Source organism: Amia ocellicauda, chromosome 10 (assembly GCF_036373705.1).
Source record: "Amia ocellicauda isolate fAmiCal2 chromosome 10, fAmiCal2.hap1, whole genome shotgun sequence".
Lineage (NCBI taxonomy): Eukaryota > Metazoa > Chordata > Actinopteri > Amiiformes > Amiidae > Amia > Amia ocellicauda.
Window position 1 is genome coordinate 22,219,693 of NC_089859.1, and position 25,720 is coordinate 22,245,412.

Consider the following 25,720-nt stretch of genomic DNA (forward strand, 5'->3'; position numbering starts at 1 on the left):
TGGCCGGACTTCATTATTTTGACATTATACAATCCTATCTGTCTATCCAGAAGAATTTAAAGTTTCCAGTTTTACACACACTATAATATGAAAGGGAAAGTGTCTGGAACTGATGTTTTATAAATTGTTTAATTTCATATTGCTGGATGACATTGTTTCTTTCTCCAAAATGTCCTCCGTTTATTAATCCGTTTCCATGCGTACTGTACTGTACATGTTCATTCATTAGGGGTGTATGGTAGAGATTCCCCATGCATCGCAGGAGACCCAGATCACATAATCCTTCTGGGTTTAGAAAAAAGATGTTTACCCCCTTGCTAACTCAAGGCTGTACTCATACAGACATCAAATTATTGATTAAAAAATCCCCTACCAACTGAACACCACGGGGCCTCCGCACAGCCTAATTAATTAAACACACATATTGAATAATCAGAGCTGAAACCATATATGATGTTTCACTTCTCCTCTAGCAACTGGGGTTTTGTTTGTTTTCCTGACCCTAGCAACAGGAGCAGCTTGCATTGTTTGAATAGCATCAATTTGTTGCCAATTTTGAAATCCCGGAGAAGCTTCTGGTATATCGTAACATCTGATAGTTCTTATAAAAATCACATAATATGAATTAATATGATCTAATAAAAGGCCAGATACAAATACACACATTTACACACATTATAATAATTATTATATATTGTATATTGTGAGTGTGTGTGTATCTTGTAGCTTGTGTGAGTATATCTAAATAATAGATGCAGAAATCTATTTATTGTCACGTCACATATTTTCATGTATTATTGTTCTAACTGTATACATTTAGCTTTGTGCTCAGAAAAGCCCCATCAGTTCCTGGGAGATTTCAGAAAGGTCTGGGAGAATAATAAGACTTGAAAGACCCAATGCCCTGCAGCAAAAAATAGCACCATGTCTGTTAAGCTATGAAAAATGTTAAGTTAAACTTTTTCATCGGTCAACAGCATTATTTTCTCTAGTAAAGCAATCTGTTACCATCAACAATGTCTCGAGTGCTGTTATTGTATGTGCAAGCACAGAAGATACCCCCTGCTGACTCACAGTGTGAAATGTAGAAGAATCCCCCCCAAAAAACACTGAAAAGTTTAAGTTTATTTCCCTCCTTGATGTATTTTCAAGACACAGGTACATAAAGACCAAAGTGTTTGTGTTATTTTATTTATTTATCTTCTTGGATTCCCAGAAGTCTGTAGTCTTCCCCACATAGGAATGTACTGAAGTGTCTTAAAAACTGTTACCTGGCTCCTTACAAGCTATACAGCAAATCACAACATAATAAAGAAAAACTTCAAAACCACAATCTTAAAGGCACGGTTACACAAACACTGATCAAAGTCCTGGGATTACAAAGGCAAGCCAGTTCCCCGTGGGTGACTAAAACTCCTGAGGTTTACCAACTTACTGAAAGGAAACTATCTGTTGAAATTACAGGTCATTGACTTACGGGTTATTTAATTTCTATAAACACAAACACCTCTGAAAATAAGAGAACAATTCACCTTCTATCTAATACAATTGAAAAAACAAACATGTAATGCAGTCTAATAACAAATGGATTATATGAAAAGGTTATATACCTCTCTATTATTGCATATGATTTAAATACACAATTCATAACACATCTATAGATTGTTTATACACACTTAATGGATTCCAAAACACATGTATTGCCAAAGCATACAGTATGTGTGTCGGCCTCTTTTCCTTTTGGTGACAGTTAGTCATTCAACATCTAAAGAACTATCTGGTCTCAATGCTGCTCAAATAATTACTTTTTGTAGAATTCAGCTCAGAAATTAATAGAGGACATGCATAATGTCTTCTCATAGCTCAGCTTTTACTCCAATTATTAGCGCCCGAGCTCTGATGATATCTCCTCGCCGCGAGAATAATGACTTTGGCAGGAGTACAGGGTCATTAGGAGCCTGGCTACACGGGGTTCGGGCGTCTCGCATGATTAGCTTCAAGTGTTATACTTACTCTGTGGCCTTTTTGGATCATTACCTCGCCAAGGATTATTTCACTTGTTAACACGGAGGATCAATATGTGAACGGTTCACCTGCTTAAACAGGAGCCAGAGAAACTCCAAAGAATCTTAATTGTAATTGGAAATTCATTAACACCGAAAGGAAGAGTGTCTTTTTCATCCCCCACCGCAGTCCCACTTGCGTTACTTCAGGTTTTCCTCATGCAAGGACTAGCTATTCGCTGTCAACACTTTAAAAGATTTAAATCGATGCAGTGAATATATAGTGATATATATTCTGATTATTTATACGTGAAAGCATTAATTTCTTCTGCGTCTTCTTCGGCATTGAAATAAAAACATTATTCCTTTGACTTCTAAATACATTTGCTTCCACGTATTGAACACTTGATGCAACTAAAAAGTGCTGAGAATTGTTAGGGAGAAAAAAAAGCAACCCGGCACAACATTTATTACTACTGGCTTGCACTAAAGAGCTACTTCCATTAATGCAATCCTCAGAAACACAATCCGATAGTGCTCACTCCGAAGAATAATTTCGTCCTCTATTGCAGGATGAATCACCCAGTGAATCTATTCATGTCTATATCCTCGCTACATGCACTGACACAGCAGGATTGTGCCGTCTGGTAGACAGTTTAAGCCAATCTTGACCTTAAATCATCTCAACTAGAAAGTGTATAGCGAAAAAAGCGGAGTGACAAAATCTCACTAAAGTATGCACGAGATGGCCCAAAATGTCCGAAATCATACCTAACTATGATAGGCAGGAGTAACTTTAAAATATGTATCTGTTATAAGAACCTCGCAGTTCTTCAAGAATACATTTGTGTAGGATAGCGACATGGATTAAAGTGAGAGTAGTCAAACAAGAAACATTTGTCTTACCATGATTTGTGTGGTTGTTTATGATAAAGTACTGTTCCTTCTAAAAACATGATTACCTTTCTTTTTTTTTTCCTACCAGTTTGGAAAAGATTTTCCAGACATTCTTTCAATCGTCGTCTGTGTCGGTGGCACCATTTGCTTTACTGTGCCGTACGTAGGAGGTGATGGTGTGAAAGCCAGCATATATTTAATGGTACGATGTGTAAACTTCCTCTTGCAGCCAATTGTCAGAGAACAAAATGCATGGATTTATAAGTATATAAATAAATAAACCCCAAAAATAATCACTTTTTCCTAATCCCCTCCTAATTGTCAATTACACATGTTTCCTGCACATGAGACCTTTCTGCTTTTGTTTTTAACATGCTCCTGATTCCATGTGATTTCATAGACCTAATATAATGTAATTAAATGTAACTTGTGTGCAATATATATATATGTATGTATGTATGTATTTATATATAGGATACAAATATATAAATCCACCTATTTAGATCTATATATCCTCAGGAGTAATTACCAGCTCGGTTTCTTTAGTAAATCTTTCTGCATTAAGTGAACTGCCAGTATCGGTTTTACAGTTCAGTGTCACATAAAATATCACACTTAAATCCCATGGAGATTTCTGAACCATTCACAGAGCCCTCCTAATCTCCAAATCAACAACTTTATCTGTATATGGAAGTCATTGCTTGCGTCTCATGTTTTTAAAACGATGCATCCCAATTAAACACACTCTCCTCCGTTGCCTGCCTTGGGTCAGATTAAACCTGGCTAAAACTGTCTGATTTGTCAGCTGGGTTGATTGCGTGATCTATGTGACATGGGCAGCAGTAACATAACATATTGTCAACTTGTGTGTTAAAGTGTGAGACCTACAAGAACAGATTATTCAGCTCCCGAGATTTTAAGAAATCCTATGGTCAAATAATAAAATATAACCTATAACAGAACGTAACGTAAAATGTTATTCATATAACACTCACATTAAAACAACATCAGCAACATATCCTTAAATACCAGAGCAATTGACCAAAGGTATTTGCTGTTGACTTGCCGTTGTGAAATTGTGGTTTCCAACTGAAACACCAGAGATCAAGGTAAACTTGTAGACATTACACTGAATTCTCATTCATCTTCTTAAGAAGGACTAGAACAAGATGCTCACTGTGTCACAGAATAAACGTGTCTTTACTAAAGCTACTGCACAGTGAACATCACAGACATATAATGGTTTCCATGACCTTTGTACCAGTTGGTGCCGCTCGCTTTGGGGATTTATCAGTTACACTGTCACACAGCTGACTTTCCAAACATTTGTCTTGGAAACAAAAAGCAACAACTGTGCTATTTTGAGAAGAATTGAATTATTGAGAATCCTGCATCGTCTGATAGGAGAACGATACAAGGCATTGTATCTCACCAAAAGCACACAATGTTGCTATTTTTATTCATTTATTTACTGTATGTTTGTTGCTTATTTCCTAAATTTAGCCACTTTAATATAACAAATCAGTTTTATACAAATGAGCCTTAATTTCAAAACAGATGAAAAAATAATAACACATATATCAATCTTTCATAACAAAATGTGTACATTATGTTTGACAGATGATACCTATATATATTTTTATATATGTATAATATATGTATTTATAGGAACATACTCAATGTATAGCTGTGTTCTCTGTGCTAAATCAACTTTTGTTACACTTTATCAATTTATGTACTTTTGAGATCAGTTGGGCTTGTTTCCGTTATTATTTTGATTTTGATTTCAGACACAACACAATCCTAAGAAGTTTAGGAAGTGACATCCTAAAATCATTGCTACATCATTACATGTCTGAGATTCAGACCATAATCAGTGAACAAAAGATTAAATATACTGGAGCTGGAACCAATTACAAACTAGAAAAGTGCACTTATTATTAAAAACTATTGTAGTATGTAACATCACAAAGGGAGCAAATATTGAACAAAAAGGTAAATAACTCCATAAATCATTGAAACAGGGAGGGGAAATCTTAGAAAATTGCGTTGTTAATTCATGCACACTCGCCGACAGAAATGTCTCTGTAAATAATGGGGAGATTCCTTATTCTGTTACTGTGACTCACACAAAATATCAATGCATATTAAAAAGTCACATTACACAAAGTGAACAAGGAAAAACATTCTCATGTCAGGTAAATCTTGTGTATTTTAAAAAGAAGTCACTTGACCGATCAAGTTGATTTAAAATAAGACTTTTCAACAAGCATAAACGCTACAGAAAATACAAATGTAGATCAACTGCTAACTGCTAAATCAAAGTATACATGCATGCTTATCAGGTGATACCCAGCACTTAGTGTAATCCACTTGTTAACAAGTCGATATAATGTTATTTTTCTCTCTCTAACCAATCTGTTTGTCTACAAATTGTCGCTACATAATTAGGCACCGAAACCAAGATGCTTTAGTCGTTATGCAGTATTTTCATTTAACATCTAACCTGTGTGGGTTTGGATGGCTGTGGGTCATGGACTTAAACAGCTTCATTATTTGAATAACATTTGTGAATGCATGCATCATTAGTCCTGTATCAGTTTTTAATCAGGCTTTTTAAGATGACCGTCGTCTAATCTGAAAATGTCAATTACCATCTTTCTACTGGCATTTATCTTTTATATGGCTAATATGGAAGACACCTAATCTGTATTATTAGGAATATTTTTTAAAAGTCAGACACCGGAGCAGGCCTCTAATACATTGTTTGCCGACAGATAAATACAGCAGGTTTTCGAAAATTGGTTTCTCCTCAAGGAAACCTTTGCGTTGGACACTTTTCAATACATGCGGATGTTTTAATGTCATCGATGACAAATGTATTGTATCTAGAGTACAACTGAGGTTTGACTGAATATTAAAGTACAAATGTTGCACAGTGTGATTAATGGACATTATTACTAATTAAAAACAGAACATGGCTTGGCAGTGCATTAAACTGTAAAAGCAATTAAATATAACAATATGACTATATATCTTTAAAAAACAACATTATTATGCACAATTCCAGCTACTAAAATAACCAATTAAACACATCTGTATCTAAACTATTTTATCTAAAATAAACATGGCTATATATTTTCTACTAAATACAAAAGCTCTGCACATTCTGGTAGTTTCATAAATAACCATTATGGTGCTTCTCCCTGTTTTCTTCAGGCCAATATGCCTATATAATATAGCCTGGCAACCATCTCAAATATTGACAATTATACAAATACACAATGTCTCTATTCTTCAGTTGCTGTGGAACTCCAGGCCCCATAATTGGAACAGAAAGAAACATGTGACAGTAAAAGACACAAAGGGATGAAGGGGACGCAATATTATTTATTTAATTTGTCGATGACCTGACAACTTCTATCCACCAGCACGGTATTGATCGAGGAATGCAGTTCGCTTGTAGCAGCATGCGATGAAGGGCAGGTCAATACGCTGAGAGACTCACCACTCCGATGGAGAAGTAGTTGTTGATGATGCTGTAAGGCACAGGGTCACCCTTCTCATCTTTGTCGTTAGGAATCACCTCGAACATCCACCTGTCTAGCAAGACCTCAGTGCTGTTTTCTATATCTTTCAAGATTTTGAGCAAACTTTCCCCTTCATAGCCTGACATAGAAAAACATATACTTTGAATTAAGTGTTATTGAAAATAAAGTGCAACAAAAGCCAGACAAAAAAACAATAACATTTGTATTGCTCTTTGGAATGGGAAACAACTTTTGTATGAGTGTCTATTGTCAAATGAATTGTGAAATATATAAACGCTGGCTTCGATAATGTTTTAAATATATAAATAATCCCTTCATATCTCTTTCATTTTTCCACCCCTTTTGAATACCTCTTCCAATAAAGAGAGGCACTGTGTCATGTAAGAAATGCTAATTTAACGGGTTGTACAAACACCAACAAAGGAAAAAATTGTTATCCTTCTCCATTGGCCTAATTAAGTATCCCTGGGTAACAAGAAAGATGTGTTTAGGATGTACATGTGTTCTACAGGCCAAAGGGATGGAGTAATGGCACAAAACTGCAATGACACCCACTCAAATTTTTTACCTAGCATCCAAAAGAGGTGGGCTAACATTTTTGTCTATGATTGTGTATTATTTTATTACCTCCTCCCCATCGCAGACACCTCGCCAGGTCGTTTCCTGTCCCGAGGGGCAGGATACACACTGGAGGATTCCTGTGGAGGTTTGCTTTGTCTGGAAGAGGTCAGCAGTCATAACATTTGAGAGCATTGTGTTTCACAAAACATACCGAAACACTAACATACAAACAAAACAAAAATCACATCTGGCCCAATGAAAAAACATGGAGAAGTTTAATCTATTTCGGCTATTTCCAGTATCCGATTGTAAACATTTACAGGTCAAGGAAACATGTCTTCTCAATATGCAAGAGATTTACTAGGGGTCCTTCAATAGAGGAAAGAAATAACATTGATAGGAGATAAAAAGTCAACCTTATCCAACAATTATTTGCACAGTCAACAGTTCCACAGTAACAAAAATGTAAATTAAATAAACAGCAATTAAAAATCTCTGCCTTTCTGATGAAGAAACCCTTAATTCACTTTCCGTATGACAAACTGCTTCGTATGACTTCCCCCCGTTTTACTACGTGCTTCATGTTAATAATTATTCTGTTTTTCAGTCCTATATTGATGTGACAAAGAAAGGTTAGGCACATCTACTTCATACCTTTCCTTGGACATATCTCCTTTATGCGTACAAGGGTGTGACTGCATTAGATTATATTTAAGAATACATTTTATCTGTCCAACTAGAGGGTTCATGTGGTCATCACTAGCAACTGTGGAAACACACAAACACAAGAATATCTTACCTATGAAATCCAGGATCCAGCCCACAGTGCCGTCACCGCCGCACGCCAGCACTCGGAAATCCGGAACATCTCGGAAGAAATTTAACCTTCAAAATAAGAGAAACGTCTCTCAGTTAGACTGATATGTGGTCTGGAAGGTGGGTTCTGTCACGGACCATCACGGAAAGCAGAGATGGACACCATGTTTCTTTTCTAGTTTTCTATCAATAAACATTTGAAAGTCGTGAGCCCTACAAACACAAGACAAAAAGGAATCCCTATACGTATGTGTTTGTGCCCAGAAAATAACCACATAGACCGCTTAGAATTCGGTAATCCAACATGTGTAGCCATCCTGTAGGGGCCTTATGATATTTTATTACATTTATACATGCTTTTAATTTTGAAACACTGCCTATGAGTTTTTATTCTGCCCACAAATGCAAGTGTTTATGACTTTGCAACTTGCCTATATATATCAGAAATCTTGACAGAGTAGTTATCAATATTTTCTTCAAAGACCACATGTTCCTTTGGCCTCATTTAAGTCTTTAGTTCTGCAGAACATTGCCTACTTGTGCTATTCTTGTAGGATTGCACAACACAATTGAATTTCGAAGATTATTCATTCAGAAAACCAGCCTGTTCATGGGGTAATTGAATCAGAACAGGCAATGTTCAACCAAAGTTCTTCCGTTCATCTACAATAACGGTCCCGTAACCTAATGACAAGACCTCTGGCAACTAAGCAGTAGGCAAATGAGTTGTACAATCTTTCTCCTTTAGGGATTTGCAACTCTTGCAAAACATATTAGACATAAACCAGACTATTGTAAACATGAAAGGGGGAAATTTGCAAAAATGTAAATACAAAAAAAGAACACATTTAATTTATTGCAATTCTGTTTCATTGGCCCTTAATTGACTGATATTTATGCCCCTGCACAGTTTTGGACAGAACACCCAGCAGAGGAATGCTAAACGGCACATGGAGATCAAAGCGATAGCCGCATCATTGCTACAATCACAGTTTTTGGTGGCTTTATGTTGTAAAATACCTACCACTCCTCCAGATTGAGTCCACCATATAAACAAAACTTACCAAATAATAGCAGATGTCAAACTTCAGCATGTAAGTTCTCCTGAGCATTATTCTTTTTACTTCCAATAACAGAAGAGATGAATCCGCAAGTCAGATCTCCCCTTTGGATTAATCTCTGTTGTTGGAGGTTTAAAAGAATAATAACGCCGTCTTCAAGTTTTTTCCCATTGCAGTGGAAACCGTAACACTTCATCTATGTAAATATTATTCTTATCAAGGAGGTAGACCATGAAAAAATAACACAATAGGTTGACTTGATGATAGTTGCCATTATTTTTCTACTATCCGGGATGTTGTGATGAGACACACCCGGACTCGAGAGAGAATTTACACGCTGAAGTTTGACATCCGCCATTATTTAGTACATTTTTAATTTTTAATTTGTAAAACGTTCTTTATATGATAAGACTCAATCTGGAAGAGTACCATGTTCCTTATTTAACTTCTACTCTATAACAACACTATAACACATAAAGACACACAAAACTGTGATTTTAGAAATTACGGGATTATCGCTTTAAGGAAATATCAGTCCATTCAGCTGTGAACTGCTGGCATATCTGTGTGTACTTAGCTAGCCAATAGTTACACCGATATTACAAAGGTAGAAAAACAGTGCAAATATTTAATTTATCGACAGAACATATATGTACAAAGTTATTTTTTCACATTATGAGCATTTAGATAGTGGTGTGTATCTCAGTATCACCGATGTAAAATTATGTTGACTGTTTAGCTTCGGTAAATGTTCTCTGTATGTGTTTTTGAAAGGTGCTAATAATAATATAACATTGTATTATCTACTGAGGGTAATTCTTTGACACAGATAATAAATACAAATAGTATTTTAAAATTAGCTATTTAAAGTATCTGTAATTTCCTTCCCCACAGTTTTAAAAGCATATATTTGTTTTTTCTTGTTTAAAAATATTTATAATGTCTAAATAAAAAAATAACCCAAGAAATCTCCCAACATTTAAACACGTTAAATTCAAGAAGGATGTTCTTCAATCTGAGCCGAGTAACTAAAGGCAACATCTGAGCACCAGGAGGGGGTTTGCCAGTGTTGCATGCGAGGGAGGCGTAAGACAGGGCCAAATTAAAGGCACACATTTACATTCCCACCAAAAAAAGCACTTTTTTTTTTACAATGCGCTCAAAATACAAAATAAATTGTTTTCCCTGCACACAAATGAGCTATTCACCTTCCTCCTCACATTTATTTATACGGGCTATTTTCCTTCCAGATCAGCATGGTAATATACTTCTATCTAAAGGAATATTTTAGTATCATTGGTATGCACCATCACACATGGAGCCGAGACGGCTGCTTCTCAGCATGCCCTCTCCATTATACCTCGGGCCGCCCCTCCGCCCCTCCCCCAGACTCCCGGCCCCTACTTTAAGGATATGTTGTGCTCTAATCACCTGTGTTTGTGTACCCAGCTCTGTGCAATGTATGTGTTATTTTCCACACAACAGAAAGCTTTGGTTCCCGCTTTTCCACACGAGAAGAACAACATAAAGCTATTGTTTAGTTTGGGAATGGAAATATACAAGCATGTATGTATATATATATATATATATATATATATATATATATATATATATATATATGAACCCACAAGAGCACAATCTGGTTTCATAAATGAGACATCAGAAGATATGCATTCAAACTTACCCTGGCATTGGGCCACTTTTAGCAAGACTGTACACCTGACGGGGATTTAAGAGATACTGGAACTTTCTATATATTCTGAAACATAAAGCAAAGATATAAACAATCACTATTGATTTCTCACACTGCTTTCATTGACACTCTGTGTACCAGTATAGTTATAATACAGTTTCAGGATACAATATGCAATATACTGTGTCCTTATCTTGTTGTGATTTGACCCACATCACATGACATATTGTTTAATGTGCATGGTTAGAGCCAAATGGCTGATAATTGCGTCTATGACTGGAGCAGCGACGATTTATAAACTCTTTTCCAAAATCTGTACATTTTAATTGTGTTTAGAAGCTCCTTTTTTATAAGTTCAGACAGATCTTCAACTGACCTTATCTCATATTACTGACATTATACAGACATACACCTGCCTGTAGATTAGTTTTAACACAAATGTATAAAACTACAGATATCAGTGTTTATATAGCATTTTTAACATATAATTGCAGGACACAGCCACAAAGCCCAGTCCGTGAAGATGCGTCTTCTTTCCTACACACCGGTTTCCACGGAGCGGGTAGGTTAGGTCGTCAGGAGAATGCCCTGAGGAAAAGTCATTAGTAAGACTAATTCATTCTAATTTCTATTTCATTATAACAACTGGGCCAAGTCATATTTGGTCACATAATTCTAAAAAATGAAACCCGAGTAATAATGGGGCAAAATGAATATTCCTAAGTAATAACCCTATTAGTTCAAGGAGTGGAAACAGATCTCAGTCCACAGAGAGAGAGAGGGATGACATCAACAGGGCCCTGTCGTAGCGCAGACATCTCGCCCAACACTGCAGCTGGCCAGGCCCTCCGAGGAAACACATTCATCAAGAAAATCGGGCAAATCCCCTGTGTATTAGGAGTTAGGCCCTCCAACTGTTCACCAAGTCTATAAAAAGGCCACCATCATGCTTTTAAACAAGTCCAAGGGCGAAACAGTTTCCCCTTTGTGCCGGGTATTTTGCTGCACACTGAAAATAACGAATAATACATTTGTTTATACATGTCTAAATGCTAACAAACCAAAAGGAAAATAGCATTTCCAAGGTGATGGCGAAAGCACTCTGCTGGTCCTCAGAGACCGTTTAGAAACACAGATACTGTGAGATGTGTCTATTCTTCGTGAGAAAACAAGAGCAGAGATTACCTTTCACCTTGCTTTCCTCCACTCTTCGGATTCACAAACACCAGGAGGGGGTGTGTCCCCGCTATCGTAGTAATCTAACACAAAGACAAGAACACAGCATCTGAATACAAGTGTCAAGCAAACTGTTCAGTGAGAAGATGAATATCCCGTGTTTTGGGATCTTGAGAAAAAAGGAGGTAGTGTGAATTACAAGGTTTGGCGTCGACACTTTTGCTCCGGTCTGCACCGCCCGGGTAAGAGCACAGATCACACCTCTCAGAGGAAACCCTTCTCAACACACCGTCCTACATTTACAAACTGGTTCAAATTCCACAGTGACACAAAGATAACACAAATCAATAACTCCAGAAGCAGAAGTGGACACAACAGTTTACTAACCAGCGAGGAAGACCCACAGAAAAACATGAACATAATCTGATATCACCATGCATTATTAATTATGAATGATATATCTTTGCAGGAAAGTGAAGCATTGCACTGTTGTGAAAGTGTAGAAAACATTGATTACAAGTGAAAAATGACAAGCTGGCCTCAGACACACATGGCACACGACTGTTCTTGAATCCTTGACGTGACTGGCGTTGCCTCTGACGCCCCCTCCCCCCCCAAGCTCTGTATGCCAGAAATAGGTCTGCATGTCACGTTAACTATTGATACACAACAACACACTAAACACAAGTGACCGCAATCCGCTGAAAATGTTTGTTCTTGTCCGGTGTGCTCGCAGCGCTACGATTATCCTCCCAGTGACAGAGACAGAGCGCTCGACTCCCTCGGTCTGATGTCCCAGCAGAGCAGGTAAATTAATGAGCCTCATCCAGAGGTTATGAGTGATCTATTACTTCCTCTAATTATAAATAATAATCCTGATTATTATGCTGGTTAGCAAGAAAGAACAGAGATGAATGTTCTTAAATATGATTAATCACCTTCTCTGAGCCGCGCGGATCAGATCCGTCACCTGGTTATCAGGTTTCAATTTAGTTTTACTCTTTATTACTGTAATTGTCATTATGATCATTATCTTCTGTTTCCCTGAGAGGGTTTCACTCTGTACATTGCACAGAATCCATGCATCCCTATCCATGTGATTCGTAGGTTTCTGTCACTGCAGGTACATTAAACACGATGTGAGGGCAATAGGTGAAGGAATCAAAAAACAAACGGGGAAAAAAGTGTTGTGTTCTGTTTGAAAGAAAACTATTGCAATAGTTGTGCATAACCAGCATACATGTATTGTCTAGTTTATTTTTATATCATAACTCCCTATAATAAAGTGCAACATCTTCATCTAATTTAATAATGGCAGGAATAATTATTCATCACGTACACCCACTGACTCGTCTCATATCTGGTTTCAATTATTGGGATGAAACAACTAACGAACCTGCAGTCCTTGCCCGTCCACCGTGACGGAGTTGGCCCGCTGCATCTTCGCCCGCTCCCCCGTCCATCGGGTCTGCTGGGAACAGCCGTCCCTCTTTATTGTCGCTTGCCGTTCCTGGCAGGAAATGGTCAGAGGACATGTCAGTTAAGGACACCGCACTCACAACATAAGCATGTCTGTTATCATATGAAATAGGGGGTGCTTGAGCTGAGAAATAAGCAGAGAAAAGGACATGGTTGTTAATTGTTGACTCTCTAATGTCCTCCTTCAGAGACGTGTCAGTGAAGGGCGGGAGACGCATATACAGTGAGGGAAAAAGTATTTGATCCCCTGCTGATTTTGTATGTTTGCCCACTGACAAAGAAATGATCAGTCTATAATTTTAATGGTAGGTGTATTTTAACAGTGAGAGACAGAATGACAACAAAAAAATCCAAAAAAACGCATTTCAAAAAAGTTATTAATTGATTTGCATGTTAATGAGGGAAATAAGTATTTGACCCCTTCGACTTAGTACTTGGTGGCAAAACCCTTGTTGGCAATCACAGAGGTCAGACGTTTCTTGTAGTTGGCCACCAGGTTTGCACACATCTCAGGAGGGATTTTGTCCCACTCCTCTTTGCAGATCCTCTCCAAGTCATTAAGGTTTCCAGGCTGACGTTTGGCAACTCGAACCTTCAGCTCCCTCCACAGATTTTCTATGGGATTAAGGTCTGGAGACTGGCTAGGCCACTCCAGGACCTTAATGTGCTTCTTCTTGAGCCACTCCTTTGTTGCCTTGGCTGTGTGTTTTGGGTCATTGTCATGCTGGAATACCCATCCACGACCCATTTTCAATGCCCTGGCTGAGGGAAGGAGGTTCTCACCCAAGATTTGATAGTACATGGCCCAGTCCATCGTCCCTTTGATGCGGTGCAGTTGTCCTGTCCCCTTAGCAGAAAAACACCCCCAAAGCATAATGTTTCCACCTCCATGTTTGACGGTGGGGATGGTGTTCTTGGGGTCATTTCTCCTCCTCCAAACACGGTGAGTTGAGTTGATGCCAAAGAGCTCGATTTTGGTCTCATCTGACCACAACACTTTCACCCAGTTCTCCTCTGAATCATTCAGATGTTCATTGGCAAACTTCGCACGGGCCTGTACATGTGCTTTCTTGAGCAGGGGGACCTTGCGGTCGCTGCAGGATTTCAGTCCTTCACGGTGTAGTGTGTTATCAATTGTTTTCTTGGTGACTATGGTCCCAGCTGCCTTGAGATCATTAACAAGATCCTCCTGTGTAGTTCTGGGCTGATTCCTCACCGTTCTCATGATCATTGAAACTCCACGAGGTGAGATCTTGCATGGAGCCCCAGACCGAGGGAGACTGACAGTTATTTTGTGTTTCTTCCATTTGCGAATAATCGCACCAACTGTTGTCACCTTCTCACCAAGCTGCTTGGCGATGGTCTTGTAGCCCATTCCAGCCTTGTGTAGGTCTACAATCTTGTCCCTGACATCCTTGGACAGCTCTTTGGTCTTGGCCATGGTGGAGAGTTTGGAATCTGATTGATTGATTGCTTCTGTGGACAGGTGTCTTTTATACAGGTAACGAGCTGAGATTAGGAGCACTCCCTTTAAGAGAGAGCTCCTAATCTCATCTCGTTACCTGTATAAAAGACACCTGGGAGCCAGAAATCTTGCTGATTGATAGGGGATCAAATACTTATTTCCCTCATTAACATGCAAATCAATGTATAACTTTTTTGAAATGCGTTTTTCTGGATTTTTTTGCTGTTATTCTGTCTCTCACTGTTAAAATACACCTACCATTAAAATTATAGACTGATCATTTCTTTGTCAGTGGGCAAACGTACAAAATCAGCAGGGGATCAAATACTTTTTTCCCTCACTGTACAGTGAACAGGACACGTGTTAATCAAGGGCAGTAATCTTGAAATTGCATAAACCAGTTGTTCAAGCCCATCTGTAAGGCAAAATATTTCTGTTAAGTGCCCCCTGCCACAGCATCACTCAAGATTATAGCGCCTCACACCCAAAGTGTGTCTCTGATGACCAGTCCAATGTTTGTGTAGCCACACTGGAAATGTGATTTTCCTGGAAGTTATTCAGAGTGTTTAAAAGGGGGTCCCTCAGCCTCCCAGAAAGGAAAGATTAACTCCTGTTATACTATGCTATGGAAAAGGTTTTCATTTTGAGTTTTGATTGGAAATACATTTATATTTAATTTAAAACATTAAAAACTGACCACGACCTGCATTTTCTTCTTGCGTAACATTTTCCCATTTGTTTTGCTACTACCTTACAAATGTAGACAATTTTCCATTTTGACTATACAAAAACGGCTGGCTCTTCGGTGCTGGATCAGAGGGCTGCTGTTTGTCCGAGCATCGAGTCTGGGGAGAGAAAACCTGACGCCTCACCAGCACTACTGGACAGATGGTGGTTGGGGGCAGGATGTGGTCCTTCAGAGGCCCGCAGTCACACTCAGGCTTCACATGGGATGCACACTTATTGTGAAGCTACACACAATGAAAAATATATTAAACACACACACATATATGTCTTGATACATACAGTAAGTATGCAAGTATATAACAGTTATCAGACTGGGAAGCTCAATTTAAAGTGACTATTGCAGATTGATCACAGTTGATTGATCACGTAAGTCAAATTAGATTCATTGTTTAATTCTCTTTTTTGATACTATTATTATTATTGCTGTTGTTTTATTGTTGTCATCCATGGAAGATAATAATAATGTTGCTAGATTGCATAATAAAACTTAAATTCTATCGTTTAACTGGTTTCTTAATTAATCACATTCACCCCAACTTCCCAGAACAAGCAAGATCTCATTTAGGAAAAAATAAATCCTTAATTTTCCTGTAAAACTGCTTTTCAGCCTCGATGGCTCTCTGCTCACACATGAATCTTACATACTGAATAAACCCGGAGCATCGTCTCACCTCCCTGCCTTCAGCAATCTAATAAATAATACATCACTTTTATTTTTTCTAATGTTTACTGATAGAAAGGTGTCTTTGGCATAGAAATTAAAATCTTACAGGAGCTGATTTAGCTGATATCAAAGCTTAACTGAGGGATAATTTAACAACATGGTAATCTGTCGCGTACAGCAGCCTCATTCTCATCTCCAGCGGGGAGGCTACTTGTACAATAATTAATGCACACTAGGCCACATAACATTAAATAAATGTATCTCAATAAGTGCTTGAAATTCAGTGATAATTAGTAGCGCTGCGTCTCGGTGACATGCATGCTTGTCTATGAAAAATTGCTTAATCTTCTTATTAATCTCTGAGGTCTCTTGTCAACTTGTGCCAGTCTTTGTAAGAAACAAGAAAATGAAGTTGTGTGTTTGTGGAATACATATTCAGATGCATCTCTCCTGTCGAATGTGTTATGCTTGGCTTTAATGTTTAAATAAATCTGTGAATAATAATAATAATAATAATAATGATAATAATAATAATAACAATTCTGATGTTGTTAATCAAATCACATAACAAATCTGTTCAGCTTCACAAAGACAGGCCTTATTATTGTTATTCATTCTGACTGCAGTTCTTTCATTTTCTCTTTTAATTTGTATCAGTTGTGTAAATATGTGTTTTGTTACATAACCCAAAAAACACATTCTGCAAGGGTCCCAAACATAGGTATTTGTGTGATTAATAAAGAAGCTACATTTTAAAAAATCCTACTCACAGTAATTTGGCACCAAACACAGTGTAGTCCAGTCAATCCCTGGTAACACTTAATGTTTTTATGACATTTGTCACACTTTGTTGGACAGTTGCCCTCAACCCAGAAATGATGCATCACCTGAAGAGAGACAAATAAAGAGAAACAATACCAATGACTCTGTGAGTATCTTTATCATCCTTGGTATTTGTTTATTCACTAATATTGCAGTTAGCCTTGCTACATTTTAAAATTTGATATTAACTGTGAAGGAGCCCTCCGATTAAGCTACACAATATAGGTGACATAACGGATTAACAAATTAACTAATTAACTAATTGAATAATTACATAACTTCCATCTTGACTTACATCAGTGTTCTTTTTTGACTTCACGTAAGTTTTAATACAGGAAGGAGGAGCCCTGGACACGCAACGTTCGTGAACTGTGTACTTGCAAACTGAAAGGCAAAGAAAAATTGATTTTCAGGTTACATTATTCTATCTATCTATCTAGCAATCAATCTATCAGTCAATCAATCAATGTATCTATCATCTATCTATACAAAGTTATTTAAATTTCAGTAGGCATATTGGATACAGTCATACACGTGTCTGTGCTTGGGGGTAAAAACAGAAAGGATAACACTTCCAGCATCAATATTTTACATATGTACTTTCACTATAATACTGTATCGATAAAAAAGGTCTGCGTGGTTCTCTTTGTGTTACACTGTGTGCAGAGGAAGAACAAAGACACGACACTGAACACGTGCCACTGTGTCGGTCTTCAGGGCCGCCTGGGTTCAGGGACAGAGTTCAGTCTCAGCACAGAGGCGTCAAAAGGCAATCAGAGAGCAGTTTGATTAATTATTGCTGACCATTTCATAGTACACTCTGTTACTGTGCTGAAACGGTCCCAGTCAAGGTCGTAAATGATCTGCTGGCGGCTGCCAAGTGAGACTCATTGTCTGTCGTTATTCCTTCGTATGTCCTGGACTTCAGTGGGAGTGTGTTGCTACTTTAGGTCCTTCTCTCTGCTGTCGAACAGGAAGTGTGGTTTTGGTGTATGTATCATATTTGTTCACTCAGCTCTGATTTGAGCTCTTACAAAATTTAAAATCACAATTCTTCTCCTGCCTCAACTTGTATCATGCTTTCAGATAGATGTGTTGTTTCGATAGCATGATCTATTTGTTGTTTTTATTGTTTAGCACTTATCTTTTCTGCTGTTTGAGTGGTGCGTCCATTTTATTGCACCAGGCTGATATAAATAATACCCACAAATAATGTAAAAACTGCAAGAAATTTTGAAAATAATATGACACCTCTGTACACAATCGGAAACCGGTCAGCTGATTTTACAGGGTTGATCTACTCACAGGAGCAGCACAGACCCTGCTTGCCCAAACCGATCAGCATGTTTAAGCACAGGTTGCAATAAGCCGGTTTGTTGAAATGCTTTAGTCGCCACACGTGCTGCCCATCGTCCTTCACGTTCTGCAGTACAACAAACACAAATTAACACCGACAGTCTGACGAGACCTACCAATGGCAACCCAAGATCATTTGTAAGCATAAGAAGAATACAATCTAATGTAGGATTTGATGTCTTATCCAGAGAAGCTAGAGAGAAATGTGTGCCATCAATTACCGTGGTGGGGTTCTGTCAACACATGCACGCTTACTGTGAAGTTAATGATTTGGTGAACAATTATATCTAAACTCTAGCATGATTGATACCAGCAATAAAGAATGCACATTTTCAGCTTCTTTAATTCAGCTTTAATTCTACATAAAAAATAAAGCTTTTAAATGAATAATATTATTCCTCATCTACCAGGCAAGTCGTGTAACTGTTTCCCAGAATTTAACGCAAGGGTCACAATTTAAACACAAAGGAAGCAGTTGAACGCATCGACGTTAGTAAGGGAATTGCCCCACCTAGTGGCAAATGACAGCTACTGCCCATAAAGCAAATACTTTCCTTTCAACCTAAATGAATAATTAAATACAAGCCATTGGGTCAAGAGATTTTCGAGAGTATCATTTCACAAGGAGCAGATCTTACTGTTTCCAGCCCTAGCAGGACAAGTAAGGGAATGGTGGTCATCCCCCCCTGTATCCACTCCTGCAGGGAGACTGTGCCATCGTGGTCGTAGTCAATCTCCTCCATCATTTCTTGGAGAATCTGCCAACAGTTGCAAGAGACATCATCACAGCTCACCCAACATCACATGACCCGGTCTTTTCCCCGGAAGCAGGACCCACAGGTGGTGTGTCTATCCTGGCATGCAGCTTTAACCTGAAACCACTTTTTTTTCCCCTTTTCAATAAAATGTTACACAACAGGAGGTGCCAGCGCTGGTGGAGCTGAATTATTGCCTGTGTTTGTAAATTAAGATGATGACTGTCTCCATAATTATCAATATAATCTTTTAAATGAATGAAAAAACAAAGTGTCCACTGACATAGGCATGTCCACAATATACAGCTGATTTAAAACTCACAGGTTTGAGTTCGGTGACATCCCACTCGAGATATTCTGCAACATGCATCATTTGGGTGATAATATTTTCTAGCTCCTGTGTAAAAATAATTATTAAGAAAATCAAATACATTTTCAGATTTTAACATTTCCCTAAAGTCCCGCTTATTCTGTTGAACAATATACTAGTGGTCCAGACTTAAAGATTATAGGTTGTATTGTGTCTTTGTGACACTGGAAACATGCTAAATCAAACAAGAGGGAACATACTTTGAGGGTCTATTACTTTTTGCTTCCAGATATGTTAAACCAATTATTTTATGTTTAGTATTAAGCCCAAAGCTTTACATTAGACATTCTGAAAATGTATTATTTACTTTTGTTCCTCTACAAGGGCACAGCAGGAATAGATTTTATAGATTTTTGTAATGATGTAATAAGACATTCATGATAAATGAGGCAAATATAAAATCATATCTTTCTTAATTCACTCAATAAATCAAAACCTATATACATTATATATAAATATATTTTTATATACACACATTATTTATATACACACACATTTTGCGTGTATCTGTGTCGTTTAATCTGTGATTAAGAAACATTAAATTAGATTTGAAGGAAATAAATGTAGATTCAATATCGGGGACCAGTTATGACCAGATATTGACCAAACCCCCCAATGTAACTGTTCTTCACCGGTGCCTGTTGTGAAAATATGTTTTTTTGTATACAACACATTGTACACCTACTGAAACTGAACACAAACATTTAGTCCCCAGTATATAAACAATAAAAATCGGCATCATGGGGAAAGTTAGGAAGAACACACCAATACAATGAATGGCACTGAACTAACATGCTAAGACTGTAAATGTTTACCGAGCTATCCAGATATCCGTTTCCATCCGTGTCATAGAGGCGAAACATAACTGGAGAAGAAAGGAAACACAAAATAAGTGAAATGGGCAAAAACACTGACGGGACATATCCTCACAGGCCAATTATTATTATTATTATTATTATTATTATTATTATTATTATTATTATTATGTATTTCCAGGATGACTTACTAAACATTACAGCAATACAAAGTGTAAAAATACAGTACAGTTCAAAGCATAATGCAATTTACAAATTCCAATACAATAAAATACAGTAGGCTGGGGACAGTGAGGGACACAATCACACGAACACAATGACAACGATCGACACACACACAGTCCGTGATGGGGAGAGACAGGTCAGGGCTGGCATTAGACACTATCTAGGCTCAGATTGGACATCTGTCACACATTTTGGATCAGGAATAAGAGGACCATAGGCCTGCAATACTAATCTAAAGAAAGGGTCCACTAATATCTGATCAATAGCATACAGATCATGTTACTTAAAGGTATTTCACAGTTCATGGCTAAAAAGACGACTTTGATTCAAGGTACACTGTCTGTTGCAGCTACACACATTGCAGCTTGTATGAAGTGTGTCAGACCTTACTTGGGACATGGTAGACACACAAGTCAGAAGACACTTTGAGATCCACATCTAAATGATCAAGAATCCAACTGGACTTGCCTGAGCGGACTGTTTGAACTGTTTCAGCCTGTGCAACAAGGAAGTCCTGCTAAGTGATGGTGCTTTGCTTGAATAGAAGATATTCTCTGTCAAATCAGGAGGGACGCGCTGGTCCTTCATGCAACACACAGACTTCAAATGCACCTTCCCCTGGAACCGCACCCTGAAACAGTGTAACACACAGACGCCCCCTGGAACCGCACCCTGAAACAGTGTAACACACAGACGCCCCCTGGAACCGCACCCTGAAACAGTGTAACACACAGACGCCCCCTGGAACCGCACCCTGAAACAGTGTAACACACAGACGCCCCCTGGAACCGCACCCTGAAACAGTGTAACACACAGACGCCCCCTGGAACCGCACCCTGAAACAGTGTAACATACTTCTTCACAATCCTGCCGCATTGCCATGGAACGCTCAATGCAAAGTGTTTTGATGAAACTTGGGTTTGATGCCACATGAAAGTGGAGTCGTCACGGATGAGTGCAAACCAAATGAAAGGATAAGGGAGCAGCCGAAGTGGATTTGTTGCACTTCTCAGCCATTTACACTTATTACTTGTTCTTGTTGATGAACACATTTACACAAAGCATGTTTATGCAATTAAACACATCAAGCTTGGATGCAATATCTCACACAGAGACAGTAACGGTCACAGTGGTGTAAGCAGTGCTATATTTATTTCTTGCTGATTGTTGTGATGAGGAAAAGACTCATTTGTACTTATTACTTAGTAAATATTCAGGCAAAGTTTACAGCATTTACACCTGATGTCCACTTGAAAAACTGTTGCTTTTTCAGGCCAGTTTAGCTACAGATCAAGATTATATGAATTAGGTTGGTCTGAGCTCTTTAAAGACATGATCCGTCATACGACATTATGAGACTCATAAACCCCTTTAACTGCAGTCTACCTGTGTGTAGAAAAGCGAGTAAACAAGCAGCTGTACGAGGCCTGGAGCTCATTAATCACGACTAAAGGCTTTACCTAAACAGGGCTTCACAGACGACAAGAAGACAGATCGTCGCAGGATGATGAATCAGTTACTAATAAATTACATTTATTTTCTATTTCAAAGGACTGGACGCTCACTTAAGAAATGAGTCCCCAGGTTGTAACGTAAATAGCTTAAGAAAATGAAGCATAACTCACACGGACACTGATATTCTTTACTAAAACAACTGCGGACGAATAAAGGCTGAAAGGCCGAAGACCTTTAGTTGAAACAATAGCACAGACACACGACAAAACTCACAATCTCACAACACAAAGAGAGTCCAACAATGCCTGCACACCTGCAGTAGAGGCTCCTGACCATAAATGTAGGTGGGGCAGATTCTGGATTGTATTGTAGGCTATATGATTAACCTACGATTGATTGACAAATGACTGAACACATGCAGAACACTTTGAGCAGAGATGTAGTGTCCTTGCGTAATTCAACCTGCGGGTGATGCTCTAATGGTGAGTAGCAGGCTTGACATACATACATAGAATGTTATCTTAGAATGCACACATGAATGTAGTATTTATTGTGTTTGAATATTGATTTAAATGGTTACGAGGGGGAAAAAATCAGGAGAAGAAAACAAAGCCAATTCTCAGAACAATTATCAAGTAGCTTAACCATTGGCGCATGGAGAACTGGGCTATTTAACAAAACAAACACAAACAAACTATTTACAGGCTATTTTTTATCTATCTTTTTAAATTTTGATTTTTTTATTTTATTTTTATTGATTGTTCTTTTGCAATTGTTTCCCTTCTGGAATGCAGAAATGTCATATAGGCATATTCATATTTATTTACAGGCTATTTACAAGAGGACGTTTAAACTAATTGATTTATGCTTTCACTTATTTGATGGTGATTTATTTTTTGTATAAGAATTTGGCCCGCCGTTGCTTAATATTAGCACATTTTTCGATGATTGCTTTGTTGAACTCGGGGATCTCATTTCAATTGAAAGCATCGCCAATGGTATTGGAAAATGTCCTATTGAACGACCTACCATTGTCCTTTGTTTGTTGTACGATTTTTGTTTGGCTTGACGGGGCCAAGTTGTTTGATGGCCATTTTCTCGCTAACTGACAATCTCTCAAACGAGATCTGTAACAGCAACTCACCGCTGTTACACACGGGATGATCGGTGCCGCCCGCCATGTTCACAGTCTGACGCACGCCTTTGACACAGACTCGCATACCCTTTGCTGACGCGGAATGATATAGCATTGTCCGGATCTACGTTCATGTAACGTAAGAACAGGCGGGCCGGTCTCGTCTCTGCCCATATGGCTCTCTATCCGAGCGCGCTGCATTTCCACTTCTCACCACAGATTTACATTGGAAATGTGGGGCGCTGTTGAGCTCGGGAGGGCTCAGAGACCAGCTGCCCCGCTTAGTGCACTCATTAATATAGTCACCCTGTCAGCCGAAGCCAATGCGCCAAATTTCAACATATCAGTCCCACTTTACGACTTGTAATAGCCTAGAAACTCTGAAAATATGTTTGAAATAATGATGAACTCATTCACGAGTTAACAATTTTAGGATTTATTAAGTTTATATAGAGTTCTATGTTTTCAAGTGGCTGAATATTTTGGTGGGGCTCTGCCCCACCTGCCCATACAGACGAGCCGCGGCTGCACACCTGATTAAAAAACATCTTGTCAACCACTGTCTGTGTGCAATTAATGCGAGACCTCCAAAGATTTTAATTCATCATCAATTAATCCAATCATCCATTTTCAAGACCCTAAACCCAACAGATTTCAGTTTTATATGCTGAAATATAAGATGATGGTATAATAAACTCAAATGGTTATTTATACATTATTTAAAATACAAGTTTCCTTTAAAACTAAAGTTAAGTTCAAATAAAACGTTATTAATCGTGTGACATTCAAAAAGGATGTACATACATATGTCCAGTAGATGGTGCTATTTCTTCACATTTTTATCTGCCAATGTAATCAGCTTTAACAAGTATGTCTGTGCTTTGGAGATCAGGATAATACTGAATACAGAATCAATTAATGAGACTCGATCAGCTTCCTTCAGATGGAATTATTTATTACTGCTAGGTTTCAGAAAATTCTTTATAAAATGTGATTTGTCTTTTGCAGGCAGTTTCTGCGAATTAGACAAACTGTATCTTTGGGTGGATCTTTTTACAGATAAAAAAATTGACACATGACACACGTACATCAATTACAAATTGTACTTTGGTGTAACGTGGGCAGCAGGGTTTCTGTTAGATTAAAATCAACACCCACTTATGAAAGACATTTTAGAAAGGTGGTGTTGGAACCAAAGATAGATGTTTTGAAATAACTTGTGTAAGTTTATGAACAAACAGTTATAAATATTAAAATCTAATGTATTTTTGTTTGATTTCTTAACAAACACTTAAATTAGCATGTAGATAATCTTAATTTAGCTGCCTAGGATATTTATTTTCACACCTTGTTTTCTTATAAGGACAAAGAAACAAAAGAGGAAAAAGTTAGCATGTTGGTAAATGTTTTGACACTATGGTCCACACTATTTCAATCGAGTGGAAAAGCTGTGATTTACCCAAAAGGGTACTGTGGATATTAAAAATATGAATCCTGTCATTTATTATTACAATGTTGAAGCAGCAGGAAGCTTGTGCTAAAATATGCACAAGTCCAGAGAGAAACTCCGCTGAGAGTCAGCAGATTTCAAAGAAAGATTGACATAGATAAATAGGGATAAAAGGCTATTTCCTTGCCCGCTCTTGAGACGGTTATCTGTGCTGCAATGAGGATTTGAGCCAAACTGTGGACCTACACTCGAGCTTGTCCTCTGGCCTCCCCCCCTCGAGCAGAGACAGATAACAGACAATGTCCTTCAGCTGCACAGACACGGGCGGCTCCATCTGCGGGAGGTTAGGGACCCTCTGCGGCGTTGTGTTACCTTTCATGAGTTTAAGACCTGAAATACAAAATATAATCAGAAGTGACGGATGTATTGTTGTCTGTGTAGGAAAGAAAGAAAAAAATAATAATAAAGAATACACAACAAGAAAAGAGGAAAATCAACACCAAGAGGGAAAACAATTCTGATTTAGTTTCTGCTTAAAATACCCTTTTAACACAAAACTAAGTCTTTTCTAGGGTTTGTTTTAATATTTGTATTATTAAGCCAACTATGAATGATGAGATTTCTGAAACCAGACACATGCTATGGGTTTGGCACCAGTGTCTGGGCCTGATGACATATTCCACACCTGAACAGAGGCCAAACACGAATCAGGCCAAACACTTTCATTAAATGTTTTAATTTGATCACATAATCAAGAGATCTGTTAAAATTAAGACCAGGAGACAAAATAGGTCAGGATGTCCTAGTATTGGACAACTCTGTGTTAGATTATCGGGGCCAAATGAAACAGGAATACAATAATTATTAAAACCATTGTTGCAGGGAATTCGACGGTTGAAATAATTCACAGATTAGATGGGATTTGTTTAGACAGACAGGTACATAAGATACATAGATGAGGGATAGATAAATAGATTTCAGATTACGTTGCCATGAAATTGGTCTCGAAATGGTTTTCCTTACTCAGTACACGTGTCTTTTCTGACGTGGAGGGGCTGGGGTGGGAGAACTTATTACGAAATGACACAAAAAGATGTTGGCAAAAGTCCTCAGGGAGCTCCGTTTCCAAGAATGTCTTCATGAACAGTTTGAAGCCTTCAAAGTCAATCTCCTGAGGTTCAATGAATAAACAGTTATACTTCTTTAAAGGTTTTAATGTCTACC

The 25,720-nt window shown here is 38.1% G+C and overlaps 1 protein-coding gene across 2 annotated transcripts in view; it reads right to left on the reverse strand.

Annotated features, from left to right (window-relative positions):
- dgkb (diacylglycerol kinase, beta) overlaps positions 1-25,720 on the reverse strand; it is a 75,768-nt gene that overhangs the window by 38,071 nt on the left and 11,977 nt on the right. Inside the window, exons 5-19 of one of the 2 annotated variants that reach the window (XM_066715540.1) lie at positions 25,520-25,667; positions 24,743-24,886; positions 20,232-20,281; positions 19,369-19,443; positions 18,930-19,049; positions 18,241-18,358; positions 17,231-17,319; positions 16,884-17,000; positions 15,575-15,673; positions 13,155-13,268; positions 11,768-11,841; positions 10,574-10,648; positions 7,812-7,897; positions 7,079-7,168; positions 6,409-6,569 (exon numbers count right to left, since the gene is read on the reverse strand). In XM_066715540.1, coding sequence (XP_066571637.1) covers positions 6,409-6,569; positions 7,079-7,168; positions 7,812-7,897; positions 10,574-10,648; positions 11,768-11,841; positions 13,155-13,268; positions 15,575-15,673; positions 16,884-17,000; positions 17,231-17,319; positions 18,241-18,358; positions 18,930-19,049; positions 19,369-19,443; positions 20,232-20,281; positions 24,743-24,886; positions 25,520-25,667 — 1,560 coding nt within the window. Of the gene's footprint in view, positions 1-6,408; positions 6,570-7,078; positions 7,169-7,811; positions 7,898-10,573; positions 10,649-11,767; positions 11,842-13,154; positions 13,269-15,574; positions 15,674-16,883; positions 17,001-17,230; positions 17,320-18,240; positions 18,359-18,929; positions 19,050-19,368; positions 19,444-20,231; positions 20,282-23,055; positions 23,160-24,742; positions 24,887-25,519; positions 25,668-25,720 lie in introns of those variants that run through there. The other variant, XM_066715541.1, reaches the window with a different exon arrangement.